The sequence below is a fragment of the Salmo salar genome, chromosome ssa04 (assembly GCF_905237065.1).
Source record: "Salmo salar chromosome ssa04, Ssal_v3.1, whole genome shotgun sequence".
NCBI lineage: Eukaryota > Metazoa > Chordata > Actinopteri > Salmoniformes > Salmonidae > Salmo > Salmo salar.
In genome coordinates, this window is record NC_059445.1 from 60,843,732 (window position 1) to 60,858,531 (window position 14,800).

General features: G+C 43.6%; 1 protein-coding gene across 1 annotated transcript; it reads left to right on the forward strand.

Moving 5' to 3' along the window:
• The first annotated feature begins 432 nt into the window (after window positions 1-432).
• On the forward strand, window positions 433-7,580 carry psmg1 (proteasome (prosome, macropain) assembly chaperone 1). Its single transcript, NM_001140415.1, is given in 7 exon segments — window positions 433-636; window positions 914-1,023; window positions 1,663-1,820; window positions 4,909-4,971; window positions 5,121-5,319; window positions 5,663-5,793; window positions 6,304-7,580. Coding segments are annotated over 7 exon segments (858 nt in total). The 5' UTR covers window positions 433-517; the 3' UTR covers window positions 6,382-7,580.
• Window positions 7,581-14,800: the final 7,220 nt, after the last annotated feature.

Below are 14,800 nucleotides of genomic sequence, written 5' to 3' on the forward strand. Positions count from 1 at the left end.
CAAGACATCATAGTTAAAAAAAAAAAATAATAATTGGTAAATGCTGTATAATTTTCTTTCACTTTTAAAATGTAAAGTAGGCTGTGTAGATCGGTAGCAACAGCATTACCCGTTTTAGATCCCGTTTTAGATTTAAATTAGGCAGCAAAATGTGACTGCAAGGGGTGTGGACTTTCATTACGACTGTATATTTTGTTTACACTCCAGCACGATAGGCGGTGATAGAGGTACCTGTTGCGTTGAACTCAAGGGAAAAACGGAGAAAAAGAAAACGAAGGAAGTACACACGAGGAATCCTCAATGTTACCTCCTCGCCTCTTTCTCAAAACCCATTGGATGAGAGAACCAGCTGGTCCAGACCTTCTGACCTTCTCCTCCAATGGGTTTTGAGAAGGAGGAGAGAGGACGCGAGGATGACAATTGAGATTCTCCCATGGTTTGGCATGAGGAGGAAATCTTTGGTGTCATTTTTATTGTCAGCACGGTCATCTAGCTAGCTACAGTCATAAAATAAACAATGGCAACGTTTTTCGGAGAGGTTTTATCTGTTTACTCGCGTGCAGTCGAAGAAGACGACGATGATCTGGATGATGAAAACGAAGATGAGCGAATTCACAGAGAGATAGAAGAAAAGAGGTAGCTAACAGCCAGCTAGCTAACGACTCAAACTGCACGCGATTGAGTTTTCAGTTTCACTTGGTAACGAGTTAGCGAATGCTTTGAAATGGTTCGCTTTTGTAGCTTAGTATGCACCATATGGTTCTTTTGACATATCCATCGCTTGTCAATAAAATAACCATGTCCTCTGTTCTCAACTGTACACAGCTCCATTTATTATTTCAACAAGTTAGTACACGGTGACTAAGTGTAAAGATGTGCATGATTTTGACTGACTGGTGTTCTGGTTTAACAGGGAGGTCCATATTGCGTGGTGCCCTGAAGTCGCACAATCACTTGAGGGCTCTGGCAGCAACAAGTTGCAATGCTCAGACCTCATCATTGCCGTGGGCACTAATGCTGCAGGTAAGTTCCCGAGTGGCGCGGCGGACAAAAGCACTGCATCTCAGTGCTAGAGGCGTCACTACAGACCATGGTTCGATTCCAAGCTGTATCACAACTGGTCGTGATTGGGAGTCCCGTAGGGCGGCGCACAATTTGCCCAGCGTCGTCCGGGTTAGGCCGTCATTGTAAATAAGAATATGTTCTTAACAGACTTGCCTAGTTAAATAAAAGCTCACCTGTGACGACTGGGTTGTATTCATTAGTCGGATTCCGTTGTGAAACGTTTTACAACAAACAGTTTAGTCAACGCTCTTCAACGTGAAAAGCTGATGAGTTCTGTTTTGTTCTTAAATGGAAGTTGTAGTTCAGTCACATCTCTTAAAAAAATAGTGACTGGCGGAAGGAACCCTATGGACTTCACTCCTCTTTGGAGTATGGAAAATTCTGTAATTTATAGATGTGCAGCTTGTGCCAAGTGCTCTGCAGACTATTGGGATTGACATGGCAACGCATGAAAACCATACTTTTAAAATTAACTACAACTTCCGTTTAAGAACTAAATGCAATCAAACAGCTTTTGCAACATCATCTGACTAATGAATACACTCCTGGTCTAACTCTTTCTCTCAAGGAATGAAAATTCTCTCCTATTGTTTTCAGGATTTCTGTCTGCATATGTGTTGAACACTGAAAGCTGGGATGCAGTGGGCCATGTGTCACTATGGAATGAGAGGAGTAGGGGCTCCAGTAGACAGAGCATTGCCCCACTGCCTGGAGAGCCAGCCTGTCTCTTCTACCGACACAGGGACAACCCAGCAGTGAGTGGTTGATCAAACACAATGCACACCAACAATTGTACATAGGATACACTTAAAGGTCTTAGTAAGCCTTGTCCAAACCACAATGGCCCATAGTTCAGAAGCCTGTGTTTGGACACTAGTCTGTTGCAGCATTAATCCATCTGTTGAGTGCCAAGCAGAGAGGCATATGGTCCTGTTCGTTGGTATGACTCAACCAGGGATCGATCTTCCAATTTCAGGACAGACACTAACCACTAGGCCACTGAGTTGGTATGCAAATTAAACTGAGTCGCAGTGATGTGACGTTGCCACGAGCAGTAGGATGAACCGCAAATATTGCAGATGAGCACTATGTCAGTCTTTGCACTTTCCAAAAATAAAGACACGTGCGCTTCACACTGCTGCAATATTATAGCTGCGGGATAACAACAGAAGTTAAGCCTTGCACTTCACCTTAAATGTTTCTGGATTGCATGACTCTACCTTTAAAGGTGTGTTCCAACAATATTTTCATTGCCACTGTAGTCAGTGACTCAGCGATTATAGCAGATTCTGTAAAGCAGTGGTCACCAACCTTTCATGAGCTGAGATCACTTTGTCAAAATGCAGGCCGAGATCAATTTTTTCATGACTTCATCCTAAGCCTATGCAACATTAACCTATCAAAATCAGTTCTGTAGCAGTGAGGTTTGTGCGTAGGCTATAAGCTCAATACATTCTCACTGCATATAGACTATTCTTGAATTGCCCTGCCAATGTCGTGCTTCTCAGACCATTTTTTAAAATTATATTTCAAAACGTGAGGTATATGATCCCACTGGTAATAGATCATTTGTAGCATTACTAATTGAAATGGTTTATTTTACTGGACTGATGGTGCCTGCATCTGATGGTCAGTCTCAGCAGAGGGTGGGTTTCGTGAGAGGCTACCTCTGATGGTTTTCTGACTCATGCACCAATTCATGTTACTCGTATGATCAGAGAACGTGAAATAGGCTACTCCTCGATATTAGCACGGCAAGCCGCTAATAACGACGCAAGTCTATTGATAAACTTTGTATTGCGAGTAGATCAAATAAAATGTTTGTCACATCTATCTTCAGAGCTCGTGCTGCTAGGTGACCTAAATCACATTGAGGGAGAGGTTGTTGTCCTGGCACCACACGGCCAGGTCTCTGACCTCCTCCCTATAGGTTGTCTTGTCGTTGTCGGTGATCAGCAAACTTAATGATGGTGTTGGAGTCGTGCTTGGCCATGCAGTCATGTGTGAACAGGGAGTATAGGAGGGGACTGAGCACGCACCCATGAATGGCCCCCGTGTTGAGGGTCAGCATGGCGGCTGTGTTGTTACCTACCCTTACCATCTGGGGCGGCCCGTCAGGAAGTCCAGGATCCAGTTGCAGTGGGGGGTGTTTAGTTCCAGGGTCCTTAGCTTAGTGATGAGCTTTGAGGGCACTATGGTGTTGAACTCTGAGCTGTAGTCAATGAACAGCATTCTCATATAGGTGTTCCTTTTGTCCAGGTGTGAAAGGGCAGTGTGGAGTGCAATGGAGATTGTATCATCTGTGGATCTGTTGGGGCGGTATGCAAATTGGAGTCGATCTAGGGTTTCTGGCATAATGGTATTGATGTGAACCATGACCAGCCTTTCAAAGCACTTCATGGCTACAGACGTGAGTGCTACGGGTCAGTAGTCATTTAGGCAGGATACCTTAGTGTTCTTGGACACAGGGACTATGGCGGTCAGCTTGAAACATGTTGGTATTACAGACTCAGACAGGGTGAGGTTGAAAATGTCAGTGAAGACACTTGCAAGCTGGTCAGTGCATGCTATGAGTAAGTGTGATCAGACAGTCGTCCGGAACAGCTCATGCTCTCATGCATGCTTCAGTGTTACTTGCCTCGAAGTGAGCATAGAACTAAATTAGCTCGTCTGGTATGCTCATGTCACTGGGCAGCTCTCGGCTGTGCTTCCCTTTGTAGTCTGTAATAGTTTGCAAGCCCTGCCACATCCGACGAGCGTCGGAGCTGGTTTAGTACGATTCAATCTTAGTCTTGTATTGACACTTGTCCTGTTTGATGGTTCGTCGGAGGGGGTAGTGGGATTTCTTATAAGCTTCTGGGTTAGAGTCCCACTCCTTGAAACCGGCAGCTCTACCCTTTAGCTCAGTGCGAACGTTGCCTGTAATCTATGGCTTCTGGTTGAGGTATGTACGTAGTCACTGTGGGAACGACGTCATCAATGGCCTTATTGATGAAGCCAGTGACTGATGTGTTGTACTCCTCAATGCCATCGGAAGAATCCTGGAACATTTTCCAGTCTGTGATAGCAAAACAGTCCTGTAGCTTAGCATCTGCTTCATCTGACCACTTTCTTATTGACCGAGTCACTGGTGCTTCACTGGGAGGTTTCTTTTATGGCTTATAAATGTGACAGTGCTGAATAAAATCTTAAACATATACTCACACATAAGAACAGCAGCTCTTTGCTGTATTCTTTGACAGGTTCTAGTCATGATTGTTAACGTTTTGAAATCTTACACTGAGTCAACTATCAGCTTCGCTGTGGGCTCGTGGAAGCTCCAGACACGGTGATCTGAGCTATCTGATTGGCCAGTGGTAGACCTATGGGTGTACTTAATTTGCTCCCCGGGCGAGTAGAGTTTGTACCTTCAGACACATGAAATGGTTCAAAATGGGAACACTACGATACCCGGTGTGAAGGGCAGTTGAATCAAGTGCACCTACCACAAAAAAAAATAGTAACTCAAGGCTTTATCGTTGGGCTTTTTTTAAAACGCCAGCTGTACTGTGTTAACTCTGACACATTGGTGCTACTGGCTTCCGGGTTAAGCAAGCAGTGCGGGTTGTGTTTCGGAGGATGCATGGCTCTCAACCTTTGCCCCTCCTGAGTATGTACGGGAGTTGCAGCTATTGGACAAGACTGTAACTACCAATTGGATATCCTAAAATTTGGGAGAAAAAGGGGTAAAAAGTTTTTTAAAAAACAAGGAAAGCCTTGGAGGAAGGGAAAAACTAGGAAAGCCTTGCGATCAACTGGTTGGTGACGACTGCTTTAAAGTATATTCTTGTGTTGCTTTTGTAGGTCCTGGTCTGCCAAAGCACTTGTTACATTGCGGAGGACCAACTATTTCAATGGACAGAAAAGGTAATGCTCTTGTGATTTTATAGATGCCTTATAGAGGTTCAGGTTGATGCCCACTGCTTGGTATGACTATAAGTAGATGTGACTGTAAAAGCACTGGTCAACAATGACTACGGCCTCTTAACTTTCTCCCTCCTTCCCTCTGGTTCTAGGTGTTTGGCTGCCTCCAGAAGAGAGGGCTCAGTGTGATGGTGCTGTCGGACAGCCCTGTGGCTGAGTACAAAACACCAGACTACCTCTACGGTAGCGCAGTCCCTTTCCTACGCTCCCTCAAGAGCAGTGCCTCCAAGAGCCAGGCCCTCTGCCCTGCACTCGAGCAGCCAAACATCCTCACTGGACTGCCAGCTGCAGGTACCACCATACTGATGTCTTTGATTCCCTGGGTTGAAGTCTTCCATTTAATTCCACAGAATTAAATAATGGACTATTTTCAATTCATTAAATTGATCGACTTTGAAATGGAATTTGCCCCCAACCATGTTCAGGCATGTATTATTTGCGTAAAAGCACTTGCATTAACGAAACATTATTTAATTTGTCAACTTGCTGAATTTGTCATTCTTTCTCCTTAGGACCTTTCTATGGATTACATTCTGGAAATTTCCAAAACATTATGGTTATTTTTGGTTAATTTCTGGTTCCTTTTCACACAGAAGGACCCAAATACTAAAACGGATCTCTATTCCTTCCTCAGTACTGAGCCACTGCCAAGTCCATCAGATTCCAGCTGTTCTGTACCAATGCTACACTGATGTCATCAGCCCAGACTCTATCACCATGGAAACCTACAAACCTGCCCTGTTGTGTCTAAGCAAGTTGGTCAAGGTGAGCGAATACATTGTAGAGCAGGGAGCAGAACATTTTTGCACCCCCCTTGTGACAGCAAAGATAAAAATGTGAGTTTTAAATTTGATTTCCTGAAATTCTGCCCATTTTGCCGTGGGGTGGAGAGAAGACTTTGCAGTTTCATAACTCATTTCCTGCAGTTCTAGACATTTTGCCATAGGATAGAGGGAAATGTTAGCAGTTTTTAATATAACTGATGAACAAGGGGGCCTATCCCAGTCAGTAATTCGACCATGCTTACTACAAGTCTAGCGGCCAGCTATCAAAACTAACTTACCAGTCAAACAAATGTAGTTTACAACCACATTTCGAAATTGCAGCTTTTGTATTCTAACTCAACGTTAAGTTGCGACCCCGACTAAGTCGTCCCAGTATCAGTATCAATGTCCTAATGGTAGCTATTCATCACTGTTCAGGGTTCTCAAAAGCTTTGTCTTCTTTTGCTGACCTCTCTCTCTCTCTCCCTCTCTCCCCACATTTTACCTCCAGTTGGAGCCTTGTCTCAGCGCTGACGTCCTCCGAAAGTTTGCCAAAGTCACTGAGGCTCAGAGTAATCTGTATACTTAAATGTGGAAGATTTATTTGTACTGAATAGGCTCTGTATTTGTCTTTTACCTAATGAACAGGTTCACTTTATTTTAACCAAATCTGTATTTTGGATGTATATGGCATTTTATAGTGTCCAGACACTTTTTTGCGATTTCACTTGGTTTTGAGAAACTTACCCCCACCAGCCATAGACTTCCTCATGCTCGTTCTGCAGTTGCAGGGGCACAGAAATAACATGTACAAAAGCTCCAAAAACATCCAAATATGTCCTTTTAAAAACTGCATTGCTCTCAGTATAACGATGCAGGTCTTTAGACGTCATTCCAAACTTTAAATTCTAATTTGTTGGACTCAAGCGATACTTCTCTGTGTAGGCCTTCTCTGGGCATTGCTCAAGACCCGCATTGCTATACTGAGAGCATTACCATTTCTAAAAGGATGTATTTGGGTGTTTTTGGAGCGTTTGTTCATGTTTTATCTGTGACCCTGCAACTGCAGAACAAGCATGATGAAGTTTATCGCCAGTGGGGTAAGTTTGTCAAAACCAAGTGAAATCTAAAATAAAAAGTTTGGACACTTCCATAACATTCCATTTACAAATAAAAGTTAACCTTCATTTAAACTGTAAAATAATCTGTAAGTAATGTTTTAAATTTGGAAGAAGTAAAGGGCACCTTCACTGAAAATAAAAAGGTGCAACACTCTCAGCATTTAAAAACTCATTGTTTTATTTAACTTCTCAAGCGTCCCACCTGACCAACATCCATTGAAAGTGCAGGGCGCCAAATTCAAACTACAGAATTGTAAATATTTAACAATCTTGAAAATACACATGCAATATGTCAAAATAAAGCTTAACTTCTTGTTAATCCAGCCAAGGTGTCAGATTTCAAAAAGGCTTTACGGCGAAAGCATACTATGCGATTATCTGAGGACAGCGCCCAGCACACAAATGCATAACAATCATTTTCAACCAGGCAGGTGGCGACACGAAAGTCAGAAATGGTGATATAAAAAATGCCTTACCTTTGATGATCTTCTTCAGTTGGCACTCCAATGGGTCCTATTTACATCACAAATGGTCCTTTTGTTCGATAATGTTCTTTTTTATATCCATTAAAACTCAGTTTAGCTGGCGCGCATCAGTCAATAATCCAGTTTCCCTCCGTCAAAATGAATCCCAAACGTTACTAATAAACTTTTCCAAACAAGTCAAACAATGTTTGTAATCATTCCTTAGGTATCCTAATACGCAAATAAACTATACAATTTAAGACGGAGAATCGTTATTGTCTTTACTGGAGATAAACAACAAAGAACACGCTTTCCTCCACGCGCTTGGAAACACTGAAGCCAAAATGGGAGCCACCTAGAAAAACTACAATTTACGGGTCATTTTTCTAAAAACAAGCCTGAAACTCTTTCTAAAGACTGTTGACATCTAGTGGAAGCCCTAGGAACTGCAATTTGGGAGGACTTGGGCTTATAATTAAAGTTCAAGCCATTGAAAACAGTGGTAAGCAGAGTTTCTTTTGGGGGGGGTGGTTTGTCCTCGGGGTTTCGCCTGACATATCAGTTCTTTTATAGTCACAGACATTTTAACAGTTTTAGAAACTTTGGAGTGTTTTCTATCTAAATCTACCAATTATATGCATATCCTAGCTTCTGGGCCTGAGAAACAGGCAGTTTACTTTGGGCACGCTTTTCATCCGGACGTGAAAATACTGCCCCCTATCCCAGTGAAGTTAAGCAAAGTTAAAAAGCTTGATGTTTCTGCCATCAACCGAGTTCTGATGAAGGCCAGTGATGGCCGAAACATCAAGCTTTTTAACTTAGGATGTTAAGTCTCCTATATGGGGCACTTTGCGTGGTTCTGGAGCGATTCCGACTGACAGTTTGGTGTACGAGGCGCTGTTTGAATGTCATAGGGACCTGTGCCTCATAGTGCCAGACAGCCCCATCTGTCTGCTCCCACTCGCTCAGTGGACACGACATTTGTGTAGGGAGCAACGTGTCACATTTTCTGCCTTATCCAGACAAAGAATCGATTTGCTCTTCCTCTGAGTGACGGATACATATATATATAAAAGGGGACAGTCTAGCGAATCCAACAGTTGTGGTTTCATCTCTGATATTCTCAGCTGGATTTAGAGCTCTTAACATGAAAGAATACTAATTCATTTCTTAAAATTGAAACAAGACCACGTTTTCTTGGTCACAGATTGATGAAATCACTTTCTGCTTAAAGCTGAAGTAACGAGTCTGCACACATTTGAATTGTCTCTGTGCAGCTCAGTGGACATTTAGGAGAAAATTCAGTCAGTTATATGAAATAGTGCCAATATTGATTGTACTGTAACGAAGTATGATCATATTTTAGTTATAAGAAAGGTCATTTATCATTTGATTGTTACTATATTTACAAAGCATCAGTCATTTCAAGCCCTATTGTTCCACTTTTGTTGAATAGAAAGAAAAAAATCCAGATTTTTTTCGACTTCACATTTTTACTATGTACTTGAGCTTGTGTCCTCAAAAGTGAGTGCACTTCAGTAATTTCAAACATTTTTTTCTCAGAAAGGTGAGTTCCAGACATTTCTAAAACTATGCAACATTACCTGTTACTGTTTATGGCCGTCATGAAAATTATGTCACTTTTGGGTATGTCTATTTAGGCGGAGATCTACGGTTTGCTTTATCAGTCAAGAAGTGAAAAAAGAAAATGTTATGTTGAGCGAGCGTTGCGCCTTTTTACTTTTTCAAATAATGTTACATTTAAAATGTAAATAAACACCCTGAAATTCTGTATTTATTTTCATTCATCTTAACACTTTGAAAATTAACTGGTATTATTATAACTTATTAGATGTTGCTAAATAAATACCATCCCCAAATCTTCGTCTCAAATATGCCTTAAAAGGTCAGACTGTACACTGACTATACAAAACATATTAAGAACACTTGCTCTTTCCATGACAGACTGACCAGGTGAATGCTATGAACCCTTATTGATGTCACTTTGTAAATTCACAAGACAAAAATATTTAAGTGCCTTTGAATGGGGTATGGTGGTAGGTGCCAGGCACACCGGTTTGTGTCAAGAACTGCACCGCTGCTGGGTTTTTCATGCTCAACAGTTTCCCATGTCTATCAAGAATGGTCCACCACCAAAATGACATCCAGCCAACTTGACACAACTGTGGGAAGCATTGGGGCCAGCATATCTGTGGAATGCTTTCAATACCTTTGAGTCCATGCCCTGGCGAATTTAGGCTGTTCTGAGTGTGAAAGGGGGTGCAACTCCATATTAGGAAGATGCGCCTAATGTTTGGTACTGTATACTCCCGTGTATATGGCCCTGCCCGGTCCCAGTCAGCCAAGCGCCATACAGTCCCCATAACAAGGTCTGTTTCCAAAATGGCACCCTATTTGCTGCATAGTGCAGAACCCTATGGGCCCTGGTCAAAAGTAGTGTACTATAAAGGAAATGGGGTGCCATTTGGGACTCCTCCCCGGTTACACTTGAGCCACTCACACATCCAATCCATAAGTGGCATGACTGGTGATGAGAGGCTCCTTTTTTGCTGTAATATTTTAGTTGTCTTCCGCCTTCTCTTTCCTTCCTGTATGTCGCTACCATATGTTCCCCAGATGTAGCCTTGGTAGTGTGCTTATTTGCCTTCTAAACCAGTCCATTCTCCTGGGAGGGTCTCTTCCTTATGCTCCGTCTTTGTATTTTTCTAACCTATTTCTCTTTCTATCCCTCTTTCCCTTAAACCAACGAATTGTCTCCTATTCATCATGTGAGACCTTAAATGACCACTTCAGTTTCTGGAAATCTACGTAGCAAATTTGGCACTTTTTTTCCCCCCTCACAGTCGTGAGAGTAACAATCATTAAATCTATGCTCAATGGTCAATCTTCTGTGTATGTTTATGAACAACATTTTCTGAATGAAGCACATTGATTATAAAGTGGTCTGGATCTTTGTCATGGAAATCATGTGGTTCACATACACTAAAGTGCATTCGGAAAGTATTCAGACCCCTTGACTTTTTCCACATTTTGTTACGTTACAGCCTTATTTTAAAATGGATTAAATACATTTTCCCCCTCGTCAGTCTATGCACAATACCCCATAATGACAAAGCGAAAAACAGGTTGTGGAAATTTGCTGATTTATTACAAATAAAAACAACTTTATTTACATAAGTATTCAGACCCTTTGCTATGAGATTTGAAATTGAGCTCAGGTCCATCCTGTTTCCATTGATCATACTTGATGTTTCTACAACTTGATTGGAGTCCACCTGTGGTCAATTCAATTGATTGGACATGATTTGCAAAGGCACACGCCTGTCTATATAGGGTCCCACAGTTGACAGTGCATGTCAGAGCAAAAACCAAGCCATGATGTCGAAGGAATTGTCCGTAGATCTCCGAGACAGGATTGTGTCGAGGCACAGATCTGGGGAAGGGTACCGAAAAATGACTGCTGCATTGAAGGTCCCCAAGAACACAGTGGCCTCCATCATTCTTAAATGGAATAAGTTTGGAGCTACAAAGACTCTTGCTAGAGCTGGCCGCCTATCCAAACTGCAATCGGGGGAGAAGGGCCTTGGTCAGGGAGGTGACCAAGAACTCGATGGTCAGCCTGACAGAGCTCCAGAGTAACTCTGTGGAGATGGGAGAACCTTCCAGAAGGACAACCATTTCTGCAGCACTCCACCAATCAGACCTTTATGGTAGTGGCCAGACGGAAGCCAATCCTCAGTAAAAGGCACAGAACGGCCTGCTTGGAGTTTGCCAAAAGGCACCTAAAGGACTCTCAGACCATGAGAAACAAGAATATATGGTCTGATGAAACCAGGATTGAACTCTTTGCCCTGAATTCCAAGCATCCTGTCTGGAGGAAACCTGGCACCATCCCTACGGTGAAGCATGGTGGGGGCAGCAGCATGCAGTGGGGATGTTTATCAGTAGCAGGGACTGGGAGATTAGTCAGGATTGAGGGAAAGATGAACGGAGTAAAGTACAGAGATCCCTTGATGAAAACCTGCTCCGGACCTCAGAGTGGGGCGGAGGTTCACCTTCCAACAGGACAACGACCCTAAGCACACAGCCAAGACAACACCGGTGTGGCTTTGGGACAAGTCTCAATGTCCTTGAGTGGCCCAGCCAGAGCCAGACTTGAACCCGATCGAACATCTCTGGAGAGACCTGAAAATAGCTGTGCAGCAATGCTCCCCATCCAATCTGACAGAGCTTGAGAGGATCTGCAGAGAAGAATGGGAGAAACTCCCCAAATACATATGTACCAAGCTTGTAGCGTCATACCCAAGAAGACTCGAGGCTGTAATCGCTGCCAAAGGTGCTTCAACAAAGTACTGACTTAAAGGTTCTGAATACTTATGCAAATGTGATATTTCAGTTTTACATTATTTTTATACATTTGCAAATAAACTGTTTTTGGCTTTGTCATTATGGGGTATTTGTGTAGATTTAGGGAAAAAACGATTTAATACATTTTAGAATAAGGCTGTCACATAAAATGTGGAAATAGTCAAGGGGTCTGAATACTTTCCGAATGCACTATATATACAAAAGTATTTGGACACCCCTTCAAATGAGTGGATTCGGCTATTTCAGGCACACCCGTTGCTGACAGGTGTATAAAACCGAGCAAACCGCCATGCAATCTATATTGACCAACATTGGCAGTAGAATGGCCTTACTGAAGAGCTAAGTGACTTAACTTGGCACCGTCATAGGACGCCACCTTTCCAAAAAGTCAGTTTGTCAAGTTTCTGCCTTGCTAGAGCTACCCCGGTCAACTACTGTTATTGTGAATTGGAAACATCTTGGTGCTATAACGGCTCAGCCGTGAAGTGATTGGCCACATGCTTACAGCACAGGACCGCCTAGTGCTGAAGTGCGGATAGGGCTGCTGTGCTTCAAGCTCTTAGGAAACTTTGCAGTATTTTATTTGAGTTATTTCTTACATTAATAGCCCAGGAAACGTTTTGTTTTATTACACACAGCCTGGAAGAACTTTTGGATATCAGAGCAGTGGTAACTCACCAGCATTACGACCAGGAATATGACTTTCCCGAACCGGATCCTTTGTTCGTACCCCCCAGTGCAATTGAACTGATCCCAGAGGCTGTTCCAAAACTCGGAGTGGATTTTTAGTCCGACTCAGGAGGCATGCACACCACGCTGATGTTCAGTTTCTGGATAATAAAGTTTACGAGCTCAGGGCAAGGATTTCCTTCCAGAGACACATCAGGGATTGTAACATATTCTTTCACGGCAACATGGCTGTCTCGGGATATACTGTCTGAGTCCGTTCAGCCATTTGGGTTCTCAGTTCATTGCACAGACAGGAATAAATATCTCTCCGGGAAGAACAAGGGCGGGGGTGTATGTTTCATGATTAACTACTCATGGTGTGATTGTGATAACATACAGGAATTCCAGTCCTTCTCTTCACCAGACTTAGAATACTTCACAATCAAATGCCGACTGTATTACCTCCCAAGAGAATTCTCTTCGGTTATAGTCACAGCCATGTATATTCCCCCTTAAGCCGATACCACGACGGCCCTCTAACTTCACTGGACTTTATGCAAACTGGAAAACACATATCCTGAGGCTGCATTTATTGTAGTTGGGAATTTTAACAAAGCAAATTTGAGGAAAATGTTAACGAAGTTCTATCAACACATTGACTGTAGTACTCGCACTGCTGAAACACTCGACCACTGCTACTCCAACTTCCGGGATGCCTACAAGGCCTTCCCCTGCCTTCCCTTCGGCAAATCTGATCACGACTCCATTTTGCTCCTCCCTTCCTATAGGCAGAAACTCAAACAGGAAGTACCCGTGCTAAGGACTATTCAACGCTGGTCTGACCAATTGGTATCCATGCTTCAAGATTATGATCACGCGGACTGGGATATGTTCTGGGTAGCCTCCGAGAACAACAGACGAATACACTGATACGGTGATGGATGTTTATCAGGAAGTGTATAGGAGATGTTGTACCCACTGTGACTATTAATACCTACCCTAACCAGAAACTGTGGATAGATGGCAGCATTTGCACAAAACTGAAAGTGTGAACCATCGCATTTAACCATGGCAAGGTGACTGGGAATATGGCCAAATACAAACAGTGTAGTTATTCCTTCCGTAAGGCAATCAAACAGGAAAACCGTCAGTATAGAGACAAAGTGGAGTCGCAATTCAACGGTTCGGACACGAGACGTATGTGGCACGGTCTACAGACAATCACGGACTATAAAGGGAAAACCAGCCACGTGGCGGACACTGACGTCTTGCTTCCGGACAAGCTAAACACCTTTGCCCGCTTTGAGAAAAAAACAGTGCCACGGACGCGGCCTGCTACCAAGGACTGTGGGCTCTCCTCCGTGGCCAACGTAAGTATGACATTTAAGCGTGTTAACCCTTGCAAGGCAGCCGGTCCAGATGGCATCCCAAGCTGCGTCCTCAGAGCATGCGCAGACCAGCTGGCTGGAGTGTTTACGGATATATTTAATCTCTCCCTATCCCAGTCTGTTGTCCCCACATGCTTCAATATGTCCACCATTGTTTCTGTACCCAAGAAAGTAATTTACTTCAATTACCTTTACTATCTCCCTGTAGCACTCACTTCTGTCATCATGAAGTGCTTTGAGAGACTAGTGATATGATCCTTAATCTCTACCTTACCTGACACCCTAGACCCACTTCAATTTGCTTACCGCCCCAATAGATCCACAGACGATGCAACACCATAGTACCCTCCAAGCTCATCATTAAGCTTGAGGCCCTGGGTCTGAACCACGCCCTGTGCAACTGGGTCCTGGACTTCCCAAAGGGCCACTTCCAGGTGGTGAAGGTAGGAAACAACACCTCCACTTTGCTGATCCTCAACACTGGGGCCCCACAAGGATGCATGCTCAGCCCCCTCCTGTACTCCCTGTTCACCCATGACCACGTGGCCACACACGCCTCCAACTCAATCATCAAGTTTGCAGACGACACAACAGTAGTAGGCCTGACTTCCAGCAATGACGAGACCATCTACAAAGAGGAGGTGAGGGCCCTGGGAGTGTGGTGCCAACCTCTCACCCAACGTCAACAAAACAAATGATCGTGGACTTCCGGAAACAGCAGAGGGAGCACCCCCCCCTATCCTCATCGACAGGACCGCAGTGGAGAAGGTGGAAAGCTTCATGTTCCTCGGTGTACCCATCACAGCGCCTCTTCATTTGGCTTGGCACCTAAAATCCTCTCAAACTTTTACAGATGCACAATTGAGAGCATCCTAATGGGCTGTATCACCGCCTGGTACGGCAACAGCACCGCCTGCAACTGCAGGGATCTCCAGAGGGTGGCGCAGTCTACCCAACGCATCATCGGGGCCAAACTA